The sequence below is a fragment of the Zootermopsis nevadensis genome, unplaced genomic scaffold (assembly GCF_977971745.1).
Source record: "Zootermopsis nevadensis isolate Lab colony 2312 unplaced genomic scaffold, Znev_1.0 Znev_ptg000020l, whole genome shotgun sequence".
NCBI classification, from domain to species: domain Eukaryota; kingdom Metazoa; phylum Arthropoda; class Insecta; order Blattodea; family Termopsidae; genus Zootermopsis; species Zootermopsis nevadensis.
The window spans coordinates 5185686-5209992 of NW_028259152.1; the positions used below are offsets into that span (position 1 = coordinate 5185686).

The window sequence follows — 24307 nt, forward strand, 5'->3', positions numbered from 1 at the left end:
ATCGATCTAAGATTCTGTTTGGCCCTTGTAAATATCTAAGAGGATTATGTGCTGCACTTCAGGACATTAATTTATTGAATCAGAGCGTGTACGTTCAGTAACAATGAAAAAGGAAACACGATGGTCGTCATTTTAAAAAAGGGGTAGCCAAATAAATTCAATTTTATGAACTAGCGAAATATTTTAGGGGTCAATCATAAAGTGGTTACCAATATAATATTGACTTCACGTAGTAATTCATTACTGGCAGATCCATTCTAACCTTCATCATTAATTCATAATGGCTGCCTAAACTGCGCCAGCATTTTGGGAAATACGATTAATTGTTTCCAAAATAAATAAATAATAAATATTCCGTGTAGAACAACAAATAACAAAATGTTTTTGAAATGTAATTTTATTTATCGTAAAGAAAAAGGTGCCTTAAAAATGGTCTTCGCTATAAGGAAGACGGGTCACTCACATTTTTCATTGCGATATGCTGTCTGGTCGCAAGCATGCGTTACTGTCAGTGAACAAACAAGACGCTTTTATCTGATATGAAAGCATTATAACCTAGCAGAACCTGTTGGAAAACTATGCCCTTATATGGGCACGCGATTCGGTGTATAACCATCATTGTTAATGCCACCGTAATTATGAATGCAGGTAATTATCCAGCTAACCGTGGATCAGACCACTAAGTTAGAACGTTATTAATTACTTTCCTTTAATTTACAGGGACCAAACTATAATTATCGCACTAAAGGCATTACAAAAAGCAAAACAGAAATGTATCACCTCACAGGACTTCAGTTCTAAGACAAATTACTACACAAGAAACCTATGTAGGATTTGAGTTTCTCACGTTGGCGAGTATAAAAATGGCTGTCTTCTGGTCTGTGGAGCCGTGTAGTCTGGTATAAGTTTACCATCGCTCTGATAATTGCAGCAGCAGGCACCTATGAAACATCGGTTAACTTCTACAAGACTACTCAGTACAACAACCCAGAAGACAACCATCTTCGTACTCGCCACTGTAAGAACTTCAAAAGGATTAAATTTTTGTTATTGCCATTCCACTGAACTTTGCCAAATTTTACATATCGGCCTATATATAGGCCTACTAGATCGAAAAATATTTAAAATAAACAAGTATTATGTGTCAAGTTTTAGAGTAAATAATTCTCCCCCCCCCCCCTTTTCAGAAATTTGATGAAGTGTAATTGTAGTCGTGGTTGTATTAGACCAATAATAAAATAAAATCAGCCTGACAGTTATCATTTTACATTTCATCTTCAAACACGTGAATGCTGCTACTTATTAAGCGTGCACTGCATACAATTCGTGCAGAAAACACACAAGTCTTTGATAGTCTCTTTAACTCTGACACGCTTGACCTCTAAATTGCTAGATGACTACTACAAAGACTGTTCTCCAAATATGGTCATCAACCTTGCCAAGTTGCTCGTTAGCCCCGCATTTATAGGACGTGTGCTCGTTATTACGTAATGCATCATACATCTCTGTGCTTGCAACTGACCGTAGTTGGATCTGTTGAATTATCTTCACATAATATGGGCAGCTGTGCCACAAAAGATAAAATAAGATCTAACAACCGAGGTTTGATTCCTCACAGTCCTTGTTACCAAGGCTGGACATGATCTCGGTACCAACAGGTCTCTACCTGACGGGTTTCAGGGAAATATTCCTTGGTACTGTACGTGTCTGGAGCGTGAAACTACTATTTATTTACATATAGTGCCAAGACCTAAGAATGCGTGGATCAATGTGTTACTGATAGTGCGGAATATGTAACGACAAAAGACAGTGTTTACAGAGTCAGTCCCTCGCCTGTTAAGATCTTCAGAATTCTTGATAGCCCACAACTGTGTTAAGATTGATAACTAACAGTAAAGTCACTCTGCCAAAGCATCATACCGTTTAGGTGTGTGGAGTTCTGTGCTTTTTCAAATTTCTGAACTAGGCATACGTTCTTTAGTTTTGTTTAGTCATTACACAGCAGAAGTTGTATTAGTAACTATACAAAAACTAAATAGTTAACTTCAGAAATACAGTCGATTATAACTGACTGTCTTGTCTTTGTGCATTCGCGTGTAGAGACTTACAAACCTCAGGATAGCCAGTTTCTGGGTCGAGGTGTGAACCCAGAATCTCCCATATACGCAGCATATGTGCTAACCACTCGACTGCAACGTTCCGAAGGATGGTGGCAATATGTATAATTTTAATTTCATTATATCTGCATCGAGATATAAGAAAGTGATAATGTGACCAAACAGTATACAGTCACTCTGCCGTTGTCATTTACGACACTCGTGGCCGTGGGGCGTCGCCCACTTCGCCGCCACTGCCTACATGCCTCCTAAGTGAAAAACGAGCAACTGCCAAAGTTGTGGCACAGTCGTTTGTTACAGTCCTTTCTTCTCATATTAAACGTTTGGCATATGATTACATTCTTGCGCGCGCCAAAGCATTTCATTTTTGAGCTTCAGATGTTGGTTGTATTGTCGGCGGTTGCAAGGATTAATTGGCTGCACTGTTACAACAGGCAGTACCAACAAGATAGTGAATGGTGGTTTAAAGTGATATCCAAAGATGTTTGGCGTTTTGGTTGGGGACTTTTTGTTTCTTGTGCCATGATAATAATTTTGTTGATTGATGTTAAAGAAATGATGTAAAATACTATTTAGAGAATAGTGTTTGAATTGTTGTAGTTGCATCAGTTCAAACTTCAGTATATCAACTCAGAAAAACGCCAACCGACCATGACGTCTGCCCTGTATTTAGAGCATTATTTAGATAGTAAGTGCATGTTTGTTACACGTAGGGTTATTGTATCGAAATCCGGTGTTTAGATGCTTGTGTACATGTCGTATTCTTTCAGGTCTAGAGCATCTGCCCATTGAGCTTCAGCGAAACTTCACTTTAATGAGGGATTTAGATGCCAGGGCCCAAGCCCTAATGCGAAATATTGACCGTCTAGCAGACGAATACCTTCGAAACGTAAAGACTCTGCCACCTGATAAGAAGAAAGAACAAATGAGTAATATACAGAGCCTATTTAATAAGGCAAAGGAATATGGAGATGACAAAGTACAACTAGCCATTCAAACTTATGAATTGGTAAGAAATTGAATGTGTGGACTGGATTAATTTAGCTCAGGATAATGTCCATTGACAGCCTCTTTTGAACATGTCAATGAACTATCAGTAGGGCAGGAAATGTCCTTTCCAAGTGAATATTAGCTTCTCAGTAAGGACTTTGCTGTTTATCATACATACATACTCCAAACATCATAAGTTCACCTGTTATTGAAAATAAACAAGCATTTCTAATATTGCAACATAAGTAGTCACAACAGCATATAAAAATAAAGTATTCTTTAACAGTTCTCACATAAGATCCATTTAAATTTATTAAAAATTACATTAAGTAAAGTTTGTCCCACTATACGACATGTAGGCGTTTGGGGTGAGTGGAGGTACAGCTCCTCTCTTCCTTGACCTCAGCACCAGATGGGGGTGAGTGGTCAGCATCACGCCCCAGCTGGCTTTACCCCCGGGAAAGGACCCCGGTACCCATTAGATAGGAGGCTGGGTGGGCCCCAGAGCCAGTCTGGACGCAGAGGCTAGAGGAAAAATTCTCTGCCCCCGTCGGGGATTGAACCCCGGTCGTCCAGCCCGTAGCTAGTCACTATAATCCATATGAAAGCTTTTGAATTTTGTATCTCAAAATATCAGTTATTGGTAATTATTAAGTTGCATACCTTAGGGGAGTGTATAATTCTGAGTCACTGGTTACTTCATGGCAATAAAGTAGAAGTGGATTCCTCAGTTAAGTATGACCAGTAGAATCCAAACTAAATGGGTTTCTGTTGCTGATACTTATCATACTTTTGTTATATATACAAATCAACAGCAGCTTTTTCTTATATGCTACATTTATATGGTATTGTATCCATCTATTTCTATTTAGGAATTAAAGCCTGGCCAACAGCCCTACAGTACAAGGGTTTAAATCCTGTTCCCATGTGATAAGTCATATGATTTAAATTTTTTTTAATTGCAGGTCGACAAACACATTAGACGACTTGATTCAGATCTTGCTAGATTTGAAACTGAAATACAGGACAAGGCATTAAGCAACTCTAGAAATCAAGAAGACTCTGTATCAACAAAGAGTATGGTCTTGGAATTTACATTGATACTAGGATTAAAAGCATATGTATATATACTCAAATACCATATAGACCTTCTTTTACTTAAAAAGACAGGAGTTTTGTCACACCTGTATTGAACATTTAATAGTTAGATATGAAAATGTTAAATATTATTTAATCCAGTGCCATTATAAATACATGCTGTCCTACATGCTTGGAATCACTAGGTTTCTTTCATAGATATGTAGTGTTTTAAATTAGAGTTATATCCTGAAAATCAGTTTTATTTATGTTTTGCAGAAGGACGTAAAAAGCTAAAAGAAAAGGAGAAAAAGAAACGTGTTGGTGGTGGTTCTTCTGAAGAGGAGGCTGTCAAAGCAGCTAGGAAGAAACAGAAGAAAGGTGGCATCAACTCAAGCAGTGGAACTGTATCAGGCTCAGGAACTAGTTCAACTTCCGGAGGATTAGCTGGACTTACAGGTGTAGATACTGGCTTGGCATCAGTGTTGCCTGGATTGGCTGGAATAGCTCATCCCTCAGATGTACTTGACATGCCAGTGGACCCCAACGAACCTACATATTGTCTCTGCCACCAGGTGTCATATGGGGAAATGATTGGCTGTGATAACCCTGATGTAAGTATTAGTAATAAGAAATAGAGTGCATGGTCCATTTCATGACATACTAATCCATTCATTGCTTTCATAGCATAGCTGTTATCCCTATTGCACACTGTTGTTGTTATATACAGGAGCTATCTTTGTGATACCTTTAATTTTGACAACCAAGGAGCGGAAACAACAGCTTAACAGGAGTGTGTGTGATTCAAATGCATACAGTTCTATATTTTCATATGATTCATGTTCTCTTTTTCAGTGCCCAATTGAATGGTTCCACTTTGCTTGTGTTGGGCTGACCACTAAACCTAAAGGGAAGTGGTTTTGCCCAAAATGCTCCGCTGATCGGAAGAAGAAATAAAGAAATGGATGTGTTCATTATCTCTGACAGAATAATTTTATATAGGCATTCCTGATTAATGTTTTATACTTTAAGAACATGTACATTAAATTTTTGTTTTACTTATCAGCTTTATTGCTGTAAGAGTATGTTTGCTTTTCACTCATTACATTGAATGATAAATGAATATGAAAGTAAAGAACTTTTAACTAAAGTGTTGCGTGTTAGCCTGTCCTATGGTCTCAGTGGTGTCCAGTGTTTGCATCATGGAATTAAAAGGAACAACTTTTGTGCTAATACCCAAAAATATAATTAGATCTTTACAATAAAATGAGTTTGGATGCTATTAGTTACAGACAGACTGACAAAAGGAACAGCTAGTATTCAAAACAGTTCAAAAAACAGAATTAACAAGCATGACTACCTTCTGGTATGTGCCATGTAGTGTGGTAGAAATTTACCAATGTTTCAGATGTGCTTACTGCCTATGAAACATTGGTACGTTTCTATCAGACTACATGGCACATCCCAACGATTGTCATTCATACTCATCAAGATCAGAACTGGTTTTATGTATCTTAGCTTTTGGATGAAATTTGGGAAGATGTCTGTAATTGAATTCTTAGAAAGTGAATGTATGGTACACCATTAACTTTTTTGAGCTGTTTTGTTTGTTTAATTTTAAGGACCACTTTACCTAAGGGCATACACAAAAAATTGACTTCTTCTACAAAGTATCAATCCCTCAATAGTCACTCAGACTTTCCCAATGGCATAACAATTTTATATAGGGTCTACTTATTGGCTTACTTCCTTGTCTTAACTTTCCTAGTAGATCCTGTACCTTAAGACTTATTTCAGATAAAGATTAAGTTCATGTTCCAGTGTGTTGCACTTCAGATGTTATCTTGTCTTTGTAGTTCTTCAAGTTTTGACCTCATTATGAAGTACAAAATATTTAAAATACAACAATTAAATACTGCAATAAACATCAATCAAACAAACACAGTAATGCCCATACTAGTCAGAAATAAACATCAGCGAGAATGAAAGATATCTTACTGTAATAAGATGTTCAATATTTCACATTATTAAATAATGCTTGCTTAAGGTTGCCTTCTGCAGTTTCCTGTCTTATCCATTTGCAATGACCATTCCATTCCCAGACAAGATACTTATCAGGAAATATGTATGCATAACTATGAGTACATTGCTGATCAATATTACAAGCCTTAAGCAATATACATTATCAAACTGCACTGGACATGACATTTCAGTTTGTATTTATTAGGTTTTGACAAGATAACTCATTTTATTAGATACCTAAATGGCATCTGTTTGATGAAACATACAGATCATAAGATTCACCCACTAAAAAAGTAAAGCTGCCTCCAATACATGCCGTGGAGGTGCTGGCAGGGAGGGAGATAAGCTCTTTCTCATTTTTAACTTCAGTGTTACATGGAGGTGTGTGACAAGCAACATGCCCTGGTTGCACTTTACCCTGATATCAATCAACTCGTTAGAAGGCTGAGTGGATCCCAGACTCAGTCTGGAAGAAAACTTCCTTGTCCCTACCAAGGATTGAACCCTGGTCATCCAGTCTGTAGTCAGATATTATACTGACTGAGCTACTCCATTTCAGATTCATCTAGTACCTTCATTAATTCATTATTAGAAAAAATTTCCATAGACATTTTTTTCAAGTTTAAGCTACTGAAGTTAACTTGGACACTGCCAAGAATGATTTTTAGCACAAATCATATCACTTATTGGTATCTGGATTAACAAGACAGCATACATAAAGGTTAGAGAACTAAAAGCCTCACTTTTACTGATTTCAAACATTCAGTACATTGGTGTTGTTTCATGACAAAATAAAACTGAATAGTTTATCTTCCCATCACATCTCAGGATAAAGAATGGCTCATTTATATTATGACTTGTGAACGAAACAAATAATAAATTCAGTATCTTTGTGGCATCTGCATGTCTTATGATGTATGTAATAACACAAGCGCTTTCATGCCTTTGCTTCTTCTCTCTTGGTTTCTTTTTCCACAGCTCTTTCCTTTGCTTTCTCATAAAGAGGCAGGAGTTGTCCTTCTTTAGCAAGAATTTTTAAAATCTCTACAATGAGTGGGAGATAGTTATGTTTCCTTCGGATATTTTCCATCTGGTACTGTTTAGTTTTCAGTTCTTCCTCTTCAATCAGTAAACGTAGCCTGGAGATTTCAGTTTGCTGAATATCAGTTTCCATGCCACTCTCCTGATGTGAAAACAAGAAAAAAAATACTTTTAAATTCACCCCACACAACACAGGAGAGAAAAAAAGTTAAAATATTTAATGTTCTTATCATTTCTGAGTGAAAAAGAGAAAACTTCAATATTCCAAATAAACATAGCACAACAAAGAAGAAATCATAAATGACTGCTAACCACAACTTCATGTGGGAAGTCACAGAATGAAAGCTGAGAACACATTTGAGTTCCAATTTGCTGAAGGAGACTACACTAAGTGGTGAGCATGATTAACCAGTATTTACACAAACGCACATGACTCTGTTCCATGGAGTGTGTTATAAACACTTTTTTACAAGATGAACAATATATATATATATATATATATAAACTGTTCTAAAAAAAATCTGTTAATGCCTCACTTTTCTTGGCCATCTGTTATCTTTACATTTTCTTTCCATTACCCTTGATCCTTGTTTCTCCAATTAATCTTTCCCTTCTTATCTTTATTTTTAGATTCTCTGCAGTTTACAGCTTCATTTACCATTCCAGTCAAGGTTAGCTTATCCTCTGGATAAAATGTGAACATTTTCAATATTGCCCATTTTTTCCACTAAAAATTATCAGCTTTCTATTTTGTCAAATTCTTTTTATATAAACAGCTTGGCCTGGGGAAGGGATAAATTTTGATTTGTTTGGATGGTGAGAACTGTCGGGGATTTACTTTGATTCACATAACACCTGTAGCTGCTTGGTAAGCCATGATATGCTTTGTATTAATGGATATTTATAATAAGCATGGTTATGTTCATGATAACTGTATCAATAAGCCAGACTTATTTTACTTAACTGGTACAATTCACAGTGCTATGTCAAACTGAGTATTATCCATTGTTTGGTTTCTTATATACAACTTGTATCTGTTGTTTGTTAAAATGACTTCAATATATTTAGAAAATCAGTATTAATTTAAAAGAGTAACTGTACTTCCTGTATCCACATGTATGGCCACTTTTCATGTTACTTTTGCTCTTCATAATAATGGCTAGTTAAGATGGTACCTGTTATGATTTTATTTTCACCCAATTTGGGAAGGATACTTTTAATCTAGGTATAGTAAAGATACAAGCTGATGATATTCAGGTGCAATCATCTTATACTTTTATGCCAGCAGTTAAAAGGCATCTGATAAATTACATTTGCCACATTTCACTGCAAAAATGAATAAATTCATCCTAAAGAATGTTTACAACCTGGAATAAGGGAAACATTTTATATTCAGTTAATTAATATACCCACCTCCACTTGTTTCTGAATTTGTGTAATTTTCTTCTCATAAGTCATTTTTCGGTCAGATACAATTGCCATTAGATTGAAATGTATTTCTCCATCATTATACCTGAAATGCAAGATGTATATATGCTAAAAAAAGTCCTCATAAAATATAAATGTGTGAAGTATTGGGTATTTTATCCTCCCAAAGTTGTGCAAACTCTACTAGAATTCAAAGTCTCTCAACCCTTTTATTGGTAAACACTTTGTTAAGCCAACTTGAGACCAACCTGTGCCAACTGTCTTCCTGTTTGACATTAGCTAGCTGTTCTTAGCAGTCTGTATCTCTTCTGGTATAATATAACCTTTGCTACCCACTGGTTGAATACTGATCATTCACTGTTATGAGCAAATATTTGATAAGCACAAAATAATCTAATAGTCTTTATGATTTTTAAAATGTTTCATTCATTATACCAATATTATACCTGGATGTGGTCTTCTTAGTTATGACATCTAGTCTTTCTGGTGTTTACTAAACATTTTAAAAGAACTTCATCACCTCCAATTTACCCTTATGAAGAAAGCGAGAGGTTCTCTGAACTATTAATAACCACCTACAAGACTACATGGCATCATAATCATGTTAAAGGTCTCAGGCCTCAAAACTAGTCCCTAAAACCTTGGAAATTAGACCACTGGCTCAGGCCCCTAAAATCCATAAAGATTATACCCAAAACGCTACTGAGCCAAGAACATTTACAGAAATTCAACCTGCTGAAAAAGGCAATATATATAGAAATAACTCTGTGGCCTCTCGTACCATGTTGCTTGTAATTAATCCTTAATGAATAACACCAATAGCTTTTGTTCACTAACATAATTAATTTATTAGACTCATTTCAGTCCTCCTGGACCATCATTTGTGTTTACTGCAAAATGTTACAGACCAACGCTGATGATGTTCTAGTAGGACTGAAACACATCTAATAAATTATGAGAGCAAATGAAAGTTGTCAGTGTTAATAATGATTTAAAAAATTAAAATTTCCTGTAAAATAACAATTATCTGATAATAGTATCTAACTGTATGTATTTTACTACACATAGTTGACTATAAAAAGGTGTTTCTGTATTTCATTATCAGAGTTCTATATGTGATACAACAGAAAATATGCACAAGTAAATTTCCTTCAAATAACTTATACATACTTCTTTATCCTTTTTTCAATAATGGGACGGACAATACCCAACCAGTCTGCATCTGCAGTAACTGCACCAAGATCAATTGGGCCTTCTTTAAGTCCATCTAATTCATATAACCGTCCATCTATAGGAATGTAACCAACAAAGTGGTATACATCATCATCCTTGGAAGCCAATTTAGATTCAAATTCAAAAAGTGTCTGCCTGAAAAATAAGTAACAGAATGAATGTAGTATGAGGAAATTTGTATGGCATGCATCTACAATTAACTTATGGGCAAAGTATAGTGAAATTTTATCCAGCAGCATCCAATAGGACTCTGTTGCATATACAACTGGAGTCACATTAAACACCCGGATGCATTGTTAGACCTGTAGTTACATCGAAAAGGTATGCAATGCACAAGACCAGGCTTTAGTAACATAAGATGACTTCACCTAAACTTCATGCAGTAGCATGTACTTGTGTTGGTTATTCACAAGGCAAAATCTGACACTACAGCTCACACTAGCATGCCCCTTCATTCACTGCAGACCATCAGCAGAACATAACACTGGTAAAAATTATTGCAATTATTAATCTGCGGGCAAAATTTCAATGAGAACACCCCAATCTCTGTAATTTCTGTTAAAGATGATAATTATATCTTCAACTTGCCATATGGGATATAGCGTGTATAAATGTAATGTCTTTAAAAACATAATACAGGCTCTGAAAAAATCATGTCTGAAGGAAATATGAAGGAAACACATATTCCTGTAAAACAAAACACCCTTTACAAGCTTAATGTTTAAAAGGAGTTCTCAGAAAAAATACTACTACTGGTATAACAGTATGACAAAGGTGTATTGGCTGCTGATATTTTTAATTCCATCACAATTATAAAGTCTAGCAAGCTCACTTCTTAGTAAGAAACTTTACCTGTAAGATGATGACCCCATAAATCACTGATTATGCACATACAATTTTGTTGGTTAAGTGGATATGTAATGACACAACACTACATCAACTGCTAATGCTCTGTAGGATCAAGTCAAACAAAGGTACAATGATTATGATTGATAAAACAGGGTGGATGTGGAAGGATGCAGTCATGGCCTACTTCAACATAATATCACATGCTCAGTCCTGACGGAGTGAGGAGAAATATAAAAATTCTTTATTAATCACTTTTTGCCTGTACATCAAATGTGTGCCTCCTAAATGCACAATTTTGGTTCTGACAGGTCTCCAGTCATTTGTTTATAACAACACTCTTTATCAAGGGCAATGTGCAAAACTTACCACACATGCAAACAAGCCTGCCTCAACATCATGATATTAACAACCTCCAAAATCCAATTGGAGGCTTTAAGCTTAGAACACTCCCCTTTACTTACCGGGCAAATGAATTGTGAACAGAACGTATGGTCTGAGAGTTGCTCAGTGCAAGTCCTTTCATATTAGCATCAAAGCTTTGGCAGAACTCTTTAAATTCTGTAAGAGTTGGGCCCAGAGTTAAATCTGGGTGTTTGCAATTTAATAAAATACTAAGGATTGCTTGAGTAGCACAGGCATTATTGATGACCTAAAACAAAAGAAAATTACACTAGCATCTACAAAAGATGAACAACAGCCGGGTAAATATATATATATATATATACACACATACATACATATACATAAACACACACACATAAAAATTCTGACCACCTGACAAACTTCCAGTAAGTAAAAAATGTAAATAAGAAAAAGGTTTCTTAGTTTGTCATTCCTCAGTTTATGATACAGTGTTTATGTTCCAATTCTTTAAGCCTATTAGTATGACAAGGCAGTGCCAAAACTCAGTCACCAGCCTCTCACTGCATATGCCTGGGTTTGCAACCAGGACACTCCATGTGGGAATTATGATGGACAGAGTGACACTGGAACGGGTTTTTCTCCAAGATCTTTGGTTTCCCCCATCAGTATTATTTCACTGCTGCTCCATATTCATTCATGTGTCATGGGGCTAGACAATGGGCCAGCTAATGGTCATAATTCCATACAGACATTGTCTTTCCCCTCCATAACAATAATGGCAAAAAAAATCTAGTTCTTTCTCCCACACAAGATCTTCTATTTGTGGAATTATGTAAGGTAACTGAGAGTGAACAGTAGTATCTACATGGGTGTAAAACCACTTTTTTGAAAGTGACCATTACCCTGATACCCAGAAAAATAAAAGTTATTCAATCGGACTTACAAAAGTTGCAGAATTATACTGTTTTAGGTTAACACTGTTGAGAATTCATTAATATATACAAATCTGTTTTGCCACATTTATGATTGAAGTATACAGTAGGCCATGAATGAGCAAACTGCTTCAAGGTACTGTTTCCAGTGTGAGACTATTGATGATATTCGGATGATAATACAGTATTTGAAATTAGTGTATGTTATGATACAAACTAGTTTAAAAATATGGATGATTTAAAACAAACAGGTACCTAGAAGCTGTCAACAGATAATTCATTAAAATCATGTCCAATAGCTCTAATTTGAAACCAACAAGACAACCCAAAACTACATGTGTTCACACATATGATCAAACTCTATTTGCACACATTTCCTACTGTTAATTTCCAATATGTTCAGGAACAAAACATGACTGGTGTGTGTCACCTCAAATATGTTAGGAAATAAACAGAAATATATTAGATATTACTCAAACTATGTTGAAGAGGTCTTCCTTCATCTTTTAAAACCATGAAATGCACAATTATGTAAGTTTTAACCAGTCCATCAAAACTTAAGAACTTCATTACTCGGCATAAAATTATTTTATGAATGTATTATGCACAATTAATTACAATCTCTGTGGAGATATTTCTCTAATCAGTGGAATAGTATTTGTAAGCTGTTCTGGAACAGCAATGGCATTACTGCCTGCTTATGTATGAGTTTAATCATAGTATATTGTAACAAATCTCTCAACTTTATACTATCCCATCTAAATAATCTTACCCAGAGTTCTATAGAGCAAGAGACAGTTTTCTTTGGAGTTACATTTATCATATATTATAACTGCATTAACATTTTCAATTTCCATAGATTTTAAATGTCATTCACATATATTACTTATAGGTCTACAATCTGATAGCTGATAAAATATCTGGATATGTGAAGTGTAGTTAGCATTTGACATTACACTACATTACAGATGGGAACTGGGATGACAAACTGAGACAGCGCACAACCCTTTCTAACGGTGGCAGCATAGATTACTTCTTCCTGGGAGTACACCGCTCCTCATCCTCTAGTGCTGTCCTATGAGCAGAGATAGCAGCTTCGCTTAAGCTGGCTCAAGTCTGGGCAAGCAGTGGTCAATTGGCTGTCACTGCATCAGATAGGAATTGCTCCCTAAGAGCAACAAATTATGCTCAGATGCACTAGTAGGTCATTAGAAATGGCCAGTAGCAAACATTATATTAGTAAATACTTGGGTCCCATAAAAGACAGTGAATTTTACTAGCTGAGTGACTAATAGCTTTCCAATAAGAATTCTGTTCCGTTGGAAAAAAAAAAAGTTTTATTACCTGTTTGGCAAAAAATATTTTATCAAGCCGGGTGTCTTGAACAACAGACCCTGTTGGTTCATCATCTTGAACCCATTTAAACAAGAAAATCAACCCATGGATAGGCCTGCATAAAGAGAGAGAGATATGACATAATAATATAAAAAAATTATAAATATCCTGAAGGTAGCAATTCACACAATATAAATGTATGAAGAAACATACATCAAATTGTCAAACTGTTCTGCATCTAAGCTCCATAGTTCCTCTACCTGGACACCTTTAACACCTGTAACATGAAAGTTCTTCATTACTGTATGATTAAATACTAAAACTATGCAATGAAAGAAAATAAATTATTGTGAAACCCAAAGCAGTTGTAGTCACCATTATCTGTTAGCTCACTATGTTCTATTTATATAATCCAATAAGAATATCAGTCACACAAACTAAATGGAAAACAAAACCAACTTTCCATTTCATCAATGTCACACTTGACTATGGACATGATGACAAGATAACAGTAACAGGTTTCAAGCATTAATGGTGATTCATTGTTAATGATGATCCTGCTTTTGTGTGGTTGCATTGTGTGGAAATGGGCAGTTTCCTCAATCATCAGCAAGTTCTCATAAAATGTAGGCAACACAACCCACTTCCATGGTGCAAGCATGCGAAAGCAGGATCAACAAAAACAAGTAATACTTGATAAAGAATAGAGTATTTTATACAATCCATAGCCTGTTTAATGACCATGTTACATGTTAAATGCTGTCACTCTGACCAACAAGTGGATTACATATATGTACAGGCTAATTTTCTGACAGCATAATTATTCAGAATTATGACATTTTGCACTCCAATAACACATTTTTGAAGTACCGAAAATACCTTTTAATTGTCCTTGTTTCCACATATGGAGTGCTCTCTCTCTCTCTCACTATATATATATATATATATTGCAAGTGCTCCTCCATCAGACAATAAAGAAAGCCACATTTAGGCATGTCTCATTCACTTGTCTAACCACAAGAGCTTTGGTGTTAACAAAAAAGAGGGTTTCCCTTAGGTAACCTGACCTAAACTCATCTAACAAGTAGGAGAAACAAAACAATCGGGAAAAGCACTAAAAAGTCATCCAGAATATCACAGCATAAAACAGGACTCAAAACATACTCTTGTGCATTTATTTTGGTGTGAAAGACTAAGTACAGTGATACATAAATATAACGTGGATGGCTACGTTAAAAGATTCTGTAGAGCATTTGTCATTATAGTCTAAGTTTCGACTGTGCTACCCAGCTATAAAGTCCCATTATTAATATCTATTAATTCTTATTAGAAACATCCACTTATTCAATCTAACAAAACCATGTGTCTTGATACGTATCGCAGCACCGAAAAATTTATTGACTATGAATTGGAGGGTTAATGAATAGTTAATACGTTTCCAAAATTTAAATCATCTAATGAAAACCTGTTTATATGGTGTACACCAACCAACAAAAGGAAAAAATTCAGAAACAATGGTACCCTAAATTCACATAAGGAAATATACATTTACCAAATTCCTTGATTAATTCTGTAAAAACACCAGGATCACTTTCAATGAGACACCAATTTCCTGCGCTATCAGCCATTTTCTTCAATGACTATGATAATATCAGATCAATGGTGTATACCACACTTGCACATGTATAAACAATTATTACCAATGTAATTTAAATTATAACCTTAGAGGACTCTGTAATAGCTCATACATATAGCTAGTAGTAGAACTTCGCCACTGACTTCTGAGAACGGTATATCGATACATGCAGCAGAGAAGACTAGACTTGTTCCTTCCCCCCCCCCCCCCCCCCAACACCTTCTAATGAATACCAAACCGTTAATTAATACAAAAGAAACTTGAATTACCCTACATAATAAGAATATATCAGAATAAGACATTATTTATAAGTTTGATATCTTGTGTTTATAATTTAACCAACATTTGTACATTTTATTAATTACACTTAACCTTTCAAAACCCAACGGTAATTAAAGCTACCACCGGCGTTACCATTTCGTAACTCTGCATTTTGTCCAGTGTACTTATGGATTTTCTACCACCGTTCTGACCATGGAGGTGGGGTCGTAAATTAAATACTTGTATTAGTGCACTTACAATAAAGAAATAAAATTTCAATACAAAAAAGCACTTCAACGCTCCACAGACAGGTGTAACACTAAGTCAAATTTTGCGTGGAAAGACATTAATGAGCTAAAGTAACACATCTTTTAAAAATATACAATTTTATTACCACATTGTGTTTGTGAACTGCAAAACAAAAATGTCATATTCCAGGGTTCATGGTCTTTTTCAGTCTCTCCAAGCAGATGCTAAAATAGTACCCTAAAATAAGGCCACATTCTAATGTTATTCACCAATCAACCTACTGCTTTACATTATATAATATGGGCTGTAGATAGTATAATTAAATAAAATATAATAGCTGTGTGAAATTCATATTTGACTGTTGATTTCACAGTGATAGACAATGAAACATTGGAGCTAGACAGTAAAGTTTATATGGAGCTTATAAACAAACCTATGTATTCTTATGAAACAATTTTGTGTTGGTAATTAAAGTAGTGACTGTAAAACTTTATTATATTTTGCAAATTTTAGTGGGTTCCTGTACTAGTGGAAATTGAATAGAAATAACTCAATTGAATGATTATTAATTTTCAAGAGTTTCTACCTTCACCATACAGACAAACATCTGAAGGAAAGTATGTGTAACTTGTTCCTGAAATTTTACTGATGTGACATATTTCTATGAATTCTAGAACAGAATAAAATTTATATACAATCCATAGATCCTTCAAAGTACAAGAAAAGAATCACAACTCAGTCATCACATGGCATGCCCTTATTAACTTTTCTCAACATACAGAACTTCTTCACTGTCTTCAGGTCTGTACACTTGAACATCACTTGCATTACTGATAATGTGGGTTGCCACACTAGTTGCATGCCAATAGTTGAGAGGACAGCACTGCCTGTCATCATATTGTTACCTACAATATTTCTTAAGAACTGAGGCATGAAATGTAATGTAATTTAATTCCTGTCTCTGATCTTAAAATGTTCACACACATCACTTCCAAATTTTTATTAACTTAAGTGACAGTTGTAATGGCTGTAATAACAATAGTGGTGGAAGTACTAGTTGTAGCAGCAACAGCAAAAATGTTGAGTACCTACATAAAAGTTTGAAACATTTCAGCTTTATTATGTATATGATTCTGAGTTTAAAATATCTTACAATTCACAAAGGTAATAACATACTTCACAAATACACAAATAAAATTGCTTTCCTTTGGCATTCAATAATTGAAAATAACTGAAAATGTTAATATAAATATTTAGCTTCAAATTTACACAAATTCTGTTACCTTAATACAACAGTCATGTAACTATTTACAACTGAATCGCTTTAAAAATGTCATTCTATTTTGTAAAATTTATTACACACACAAACGTTGTCTACACTTAGACAACACTTCTTTTACATTATACAACCACATCCAGGTTACAAATATAAAAACAGCATAACTCATTCAGCCACAAGACTGGAGGAACACAAAGTACTGAACCTGGCACATATTACATGATGTGCTCCACCCATAAGTTGCCACCGTCACATATTAATTTGTACTAAAACTCAGGAGAAACCTGCAGCACATCAATCAAAAGTTCTTTTTTAAAGCAAATTCACAGTAGCTTATATGATTTGGTAGGTACAGTTACAGAATGAAGGAAAGTACTAAAACTGAGATAAAGGTAATCGATGGAGTTTGGCATTATAGAAGGAATTTTTACAAACTAATATAAAGTATATAGCCCAACATAATATAAAAGATAGGTCTGAATTTGTTAAAACCTTATCTATTTTATCATTTTAAGTGGAGTCTTTTTGCTTCTAAAAATATGCAACATCATAAACAAGGAATTGTAATATTTTCACACATCAAGCTACCAATAAAATTCTGAGGATGGATTTGTTAAAACAATTTTCCATCAGAAAATGGTTATGGTTAATGAAGAGACAGCTTATAACATAATAAATTCTACAAATGTTTTAGAAATAAGAAGTACAGGAAAATACTACAAACTTAGATATAAATAAGAATGGTTCAAATGAAACCCACATGCAGAGATGTTAATGAATACAACCAGCCACAGGCAATCACATGTTTGCATACATTTCACCGTCAACCACAAACTGTATAACAGAACAGGTGCACTAGAGGTAACAGGAATAGTGCAACATGATTAAATGCTGGCATTTCAAGTGCACAACTGTACAAACAAGATCAATGAGCTCTCATTCAGTTATTTAGTACAGAGGGTTATAACCATTCATGTACAATGGTATTGTGGAATCCTCCACAGACTTTGCAGCACCATGAAGAGAAAGCATCCTCACAAGGGGTTTCATCATGTGCCCCTGCACTGTCCAGGATATGATGCACCCAGTGTGCTTGAAGGTGATGGGCCATATCCCATACAGCAATAACCAATCATTCTGTGACTTCCATTTGTTTCACCCCCTCAAGAGAGTGCTACAAGACCACAGATTCAGGGTGGATGAAAATATCTTGTTATGATGGTGCAGTGGTTCCAGCAGCCCAGGTAGTTCTTTTCAGAGGAGATCCATCTGGTATGTCACTCAGCACCTGTGGGGACTGTTTTTAAAGGCACATACTCCTTTTGCCAGAAGAATCCCCAATCAAAATTCATTTGAAAGACCCTCATATAATCATCCTTTCATCTCACTCAATACACCATAACAGCAGCAGGTTATGAGTACAAACCGCATAACTCCTCTCCATTCACAAGTTTTATCTCAGCACTCTGTCTTTAAAAACCTTGATTATGGCATTAAAGTAATCATTACAGTAAATAACTGGAGTGAACAATAATTTGTAACAGCCATACAATTCTGGCAGCATTGTAAAGAATGGGGTGAATTTATTTGCATAAAGCTGCAAAACATTCCTTTCTTGTGGGAAAAGAAGCAGGCTTATGAGATCACCATGTTGTCTGTTCCCCAGATAAACATTTAAACAAACAGACTAATTTTCACAAACTGTAGTATGCCAAGAGATGTCACCTCAACCTCATACATTTTAATTTCCTATAATCAATAACAATAATTTATTGGAACTATTCATTCCCCACTACCAGGCAGTTAACAGCTACCAAGCCTGATATCATTCTCATCGATGTCTCTGAACGCACTATGTATGTCATTGAGTTTTCAGCCCCCTGGCTGAAACAAACATAGCTGTGAAGGAGACTAACAAACGAACCAAGTATAAAGATCTCATGTTTGAGCTAAGACAGTTGTATCCCGGACTTAATGTCAAATTAGTAGTCCTCATAATCAGAGTTCTTGGAGGAGTCAAGCCATCACTGCTGGCTAACATTAAGCTTATTCCGGCATGCCAGAGTAACGCTGAAGCATTACTTAGCCGCATGCAAAAGGCTGTGTTTCTTGGGTCACTCCAATTACTGTGTACGCACGATCCCAACTCACTGTAGCCGCCCATCTTGTGGTTTGAGCTGTGGCTACAGTTTCACATGGTCAGCAAGCAGTCAAGTTATGATGGCCAAAAGCCCAACGTTTTTGGCTGTTTGTGGACCAACCAATTGATTCACAACAACAATAATAATAATAGTAGTACTGATAATTATAATGATGATGGTATGATGGGCATACATACTTGTGGGGTAAAAGCAACATCACAGTCACTTAATGTAGGGCCGTGAAATTATATGTGGTAATACATTTTTGAAAAATATGCAAGTTTTGTTAAGACAATTTTAGCAGAATGTAAAACAACACCATGGGAATACTTTAGTTTAGTTTGGATTTAGAACTGACAGTTATAACCGATTAACTAACTGATAAACTGTTGAATTCAGGAATATGAAATATTATATAAAGGCAGATTATGAAATATTTTTTGTAAGTGACAATGAGAAACACAAGATGGTAATAGCCTTTGAGATTACTTCTGACAGATTTAACATAATCATAATCAGCACTCAAGTAATATGTTCTCCCAAAAAGGAGGTGGCAGAATTGCTAATATTCTATAATGTATTCATAAATAAAGCAATAAAAAGCAAGTATAGAAATATATGAATAGGGAAACAATTCTATTCATTTACCATAATTTTACCTTTGTAAATAGGGTGAGTTATATCAGAGTTGTCTGAGGTCAATGATCTACATGTGACCTATATGGCTGGGTGATAGAAATGGAAGATTCCCCATTGATTGAAAGGTTGGATGGAAATTCCCCACTAACACTTCCATGTACAGAAACACATTTTCTGATCACCGATGTATAATGTTAACCAAAATTGGAATGTGGTAACAGATATTAGTAAAACCTATGAATATGAAACAAACTTCATTGAAATAAGTTCAGCAATTCTCAAGTTACATGTGGATAGACATGATGAAGCTTAATAGGCACATTTCTGCAACTTTTAGTTGTGACATGCCTAAAACAGACTGACTGAAGTATGGTTCAATCCATGACAATCTGCTTACAACCACAGCATAATAAAGCATGAAAAATGCTTAATGTTATTGTTAGATTTAAAATTTACAATTACCTAACCATAACAAACATGAAGTTTGAAGGACTAGAAGTCAGTAGGAAAGTAGCCTTTGTGAGTTCTACCTGGACATCCAGATCGTTTTTTATGGTTAGTGTAGAGTACAGCTATTACTTTAAAAATGCTGTGCTCAGCATATAAAATTAACACATAAAATTAAATGTTATTGCCCAGAAATATCTCAATGTCCAGCATCTACTGCCTTCTTTCAGGGAAAACATTATCTGTTTCTGTTACACAAATAAATATGCGGATTCCTAGGTTTACCTAATGGAATGTTATTGTATACAGAAGCATCAGAATGGGGAACAATGTACCTCACCCCTTTCAACCAGTATACACATTTGCATAAAAAAACCAGTTGCTTCTTAAGCAGGAAGATAATGTAGCAACAACTGAAGAAGAGTGAATAATGGGCATCTTCTTCAGTTGCATCTGTAAAAAAATCCAATAAATACAAATTTGTGATGAATCACAAAATTTCTTTTAGTAAGTCATGAATTAAAGGATCATGCAGTTCCTGGAAGGATAGAAACACTATCTTGTATATTCCTGCAGTAAATCTTGTCACAAACTTACAGTTGTGAAATAAATCAGGATTAGGGGCCTTTGGCAGCAAAATCTTCACCCAATGAGATGGGTGGTAAGAGTAGTCATTTTGTAAAACAATTCACTTTCATATGAATATTTAAAAATATGCTTTTCATTTACTTCATAAAAATTATTTTACCCAAATTATATACTCTGCTATCCCAGTTTCTAAAAGCTCACAAAAATGTACCTTAAGTTCCTGCTTTCCAGTGTCATCCTGGTTGATGGCATCAATAAGTCTCATGTCTCAGAAGGGTTACTTTATCCAAATGTGCAACATGAATTTGTTTTACGAGCTGTTTTATAGAAGGCCTTAGACTGCATGCTTAACCCTTCTGACTTGGCTACCAAATCATCCAATTTCTCTCCACGCTCTAAAACTGCTTCTATTGTGTTGTGCTGAAGAAGAAAATGAATTAAAAATGTATATTAAAAGTAAAAATGGTAATATAATAACAGAAAAAGGTAAACATTTTAGTGTCAAGTGACAATAAACAAGAGTGTCAAGTACTATTCTATTCAAGCACTCTTCTTCTTATTTAAAACACACATGCTGACAAAATTAAATGATGTTTGGACCTTTCTGTCCTCTGTCTGTGTGAAAATAATAAAGAAACCAATTATGATACAACCACAGGATGATGCTGGCTGATACAGCAAACCTTCAAATCAAACTTTCAATAGTTTACTGTTAACAACAAACTTCTTTGACATTACCACTGTCCTAATTTTAATTTAAAAATGGAATTTAAGAGACTGGAATCTGTCTCTGTCATCAAGCAAAACTTACTCTGTTAGCCCAATCAATACAGCTATTCCTTATCTCTGAAGACAGATTCCAGTTCCAAAAACATTGTTTCTTAATTAAAATTGGCCAATGGATGGCCCTTTATTAAATACTTAACCTTTCAACAGACAGACAACAGTAACAGCATACTCATCAATCTTTAAACTGAAATTAAAGTTACAGGCTAACATTGGTGTCTGGTGCACAAAATGGGTGGTTAAACTGAAATAACACGCATCTCTTGCAGGGGAGAGAAGATATATTGGGACACACAGAAAGATAAGAAAGAGCTCTTATAAAATGAAGAAAAACGCTTGTATGTAACAACAACATGCAGAAAAACCTTTTCTACAAAGAGAATCCTTACCAATATTATCTTTGTTTCATCAAGTTCTTCTTGTATTTTTGTCATAGCATCAGCTTCTCTAGGATTCTGGTACTTAGCAAGGTATGTGTACAACTGAGGGAATGATATTGTCGCTTCAGAACCAACTGGCCATAATGCTGCAGGCACACTTAATGCAAAATCATCAAGAACCTATAGCAAGAAAGATATGTTGATAAAAAGACAAATACAGAATTAGAATCAAATAGAAATGAGAATACATGTACAATATAATTTCAAATTCACAGCAATAACTGAGAACCTTATTCTGCAACTCATCGTTCTGCTAGTAACTAATATATGTGCCTCATCAGCTCTCCCACATTTTGACAGAAAATAATACACCTTTAAACAGTAGTTAAAGAAAGAAGATGGCTGGTTGTATTTCTTGTAAGGACAATATATTATTTCAAGCCCTAAAATTAATATAAAATTATGACAAAACAAGTTCACAAAGGTGGTGAATTATTAAGAACTGTTAAACTCTGCATATTTGAGGAAAAGACACTGTTCTTGTAAACAGCTAAGTTTTTGGTACATTCAGAGCGTATGCCATAATTTTCTCTTCTATTTCACCCTTTACTTAAATACTATGCAAATTTCACTTATAAGTATATTCAATATACAGCCTTGATACTTTAAATCAATCCAGAAAAAATATTTCAAGACAAAAATATTAAATTATATAACAGGAACCTATTTCCCTACTTTACTTTATCAGTATCACCTCCTGGCAGTTTAGTAGTACAATCCCATCATCAACACAACATAACATGCCCTCCCTATTAAGAACTATTATTCCTAAACATGAGAGACAATTCTTACCTTCTCTATATTCAGGGATCCCATTTTATGATAAACGTTACCACATACATACTGAATACTGTTGCTGAGTAGTTAGCCCAGTTGCTTTGAATTCAAGAGGTCCTGGATTAAATTATTTGCCTACAGGCTGGCTATCCTGAGGTTTTTGCAGTTTTTCTCAATCCCTCCAGGCAAATGCCATAGTAGGCTTCTTAAATTAGGCAATGATTATGTCCTTCCACACAATTCATTTATTCATTTCAATCATCCTATCATTTGATACTTCATAATCTGAGCTATTGACATCACTGTTAAATAAATCACAAATAAAAAATACACTGACACTGTTGACTGCTCCTGACTGCCAGAAGTTGCCCCACTAGACAGAACGTAAGTAACAATAAAAGACCAAGTTTAACGGCTTCTCATCACCTCTACATAGTATGATGACATGTAACTTATGCCTTTTTCACTTACACAACATATCAACATTGTTACAGCATTTACTGACAGATAACTAACTGCAGTAAAAAAGTTTAGTTTAATTTATACTGATAAAGTGATATTAAGCAACATGTTGTTACTGTCCAATTATGCACAATCTTCAATTCAATTCTATTCATCCTACTTGGTCAAAACATTTGACATAGGATACATCTTTCAAATACATGGCTCACAAGTTATATGAAAAGAACCTAAACTGTAATTACATTCCAGCCTTAAATTTGTAGTAACAAGCATTTTCCTTTCAACTAGCAATGACAACAAGTTATTATTTAGCTTCCCTACATTTATTTTACTTGTATCAAACAGAATAGTAATATATTATAACATTACCTTAGTGATCAATGTGTGAGAAACACGATGGGGATAATCATGGTCTGATATCAAAACTCCACCTAAATTATCTCCTCGAACATACACATGACACATATATTCTGAAAAATAAGCAGCATTCAGTACCACGTAACAGAAGTGCAATGCTTGAAAATGTCAGTGATTCGTAATAAGGATAACCTATTTACCTCCTTCTTTTACTGACTGTCTTGCAGCAGTCTGCGTTCTTTCTACAATTGTTTTACTAACAAATGCCATGAATTCTTGAACACTGCCTCTTTGGAAAAAACCAAAGGCCGATAGATCATATGCGGATTTAAGCCAAATGGCATTATTTGTGCCCTTGTACAACACGCTCAAAGCATAGAGTTTCACCATTTTTTAAGCTCAAAATATAAAGCCTGCAATACAAACAAAACAGATGAATCATTTCAGCATAGTCACACACTTTCTGACTAATGAACAAACTGATATTCACCTGCTCTTCATGAAAGTAACACGAATATCAAAATATGTACAATAATACTATTTATAACGAGCGATCTTGCTTAAAATTATTGTTAGCAATATACAAGATCAATTTCGTCACTTAACATAACAATTCAGCAACACAAATCATTCCTTCGAGTTAGACATCTTAGAACAATGTTACCAACGCTACAGAAATTACTTAGAGATATGGTTGACAACTTCTAACTGTGCAAGGTACAACTGGCAAAGATAATATATCTTGATCCAACAGGGCATCTTGCTAGTAGAACTGTCTTCATGCAGTCTCATCGTTCCACTGGCTCCTCAGCTCTTTCCGCAATAACGAAAGCGGATTGTTGACGGCAATAATGAAAC

The 24307-nt window shown here is 35.0% G+C and overlaps 3 protein-coding genes across 7 annotated transcripts; 1 reads left to right on the top strand and 2 right to left on the bottom strand.

The window, feature by feature from the left end:
* Nucleotides 1-2462: 2462 nt before the first annotated feature.
* Ing5 (inhibitor of growth protein 5) lies at nt 2463-6230 on the top strand. The gene is made up of 5 exons (XM_087351972.1): nt 2463-2805; nt 2888-3126; nt 4073-4184; nt 4464-4798; nt 5040-6230. The coding sequence occupies exons 1-5, from the start codon at nt 2769-2771 to the stop codon at nt 5139-5141; spliced, it is 825 nt and encodes a 274-aa protein (XP_087208098.1). The 5' UTR covers nt 2463-2768; the 3' UTR covers nt 5142-6230.
* Nucleotides 6231-6922: 692 nt separating this feature from the next.
* Nucleotides 6923-16487, bottom strand: Uch-L5 (ubiquitin carboxy-terminal hydrolase L5). 5 transcript variants are annotated; one of them, XM_087351971.1, is made up of 7 exons: nt 15679-16487; nt 13601-13664; nt 13397-13502; nt 11219-11406; nt 9846-10043; nt 8661-8760; nt 6923-7389 (listed from the first exon to the last, which is right to left on the bottom strand). In XM_087351971.1, the coding sequence occupies exons 1-7, from the start codon at nt 15713-15715 to the stop codon at nt 7144-7146; spliced, it is 939 nt and encodes a 312-aa protein (XP_087208097.1). In that variant the 5' UTR covers nt 15716-16487; the 3' UTR covers nt 6923-7143. The 5 variants fall into 5 exon arrangements, with proteins under 5 accessions (XP_087208097.1, XP_021922867.1, XP_021922868.1 ...); XM_022067175.2 differs by lacking the exon at nt 15679-16487 and adding an exon at nt 15088-15195; XM_022067176.2 differs by lacking the exon at nt 15679-16487 and adding an exon at nt 15109-15178.
* Nucleotides 16488-16628: 141 nt separating this feature from the next.
* On the bottom strand, nt 16629-24239 carry Ykt6 (YKT6 v-SNARE homolog). The gene is made up of 6 exons (XM_022067178.2): nt 23940-24239; nt 23650-23862; nt 23462-23562; nt 21803-21973; nt 20839-21047; nt 16629-20492 (listed from the first exon to the last, which is right to left on the bottom strand). The coding sequence occupies exons 2-5, from the start codon at nt 23837-23839 to the stop codon at nt 20910-20912; spliced, it is 600 nt and encodes a 199-aa protein (XP_021922870.1). The 5' UTR covers nt 23840-23862; nt 23940-24239; the 3' UTR covers nt 16629-20492; nt 20839-20909.
* Between the last annotated feature and the right edge of the window lie 68 nt (nt 24240-24307).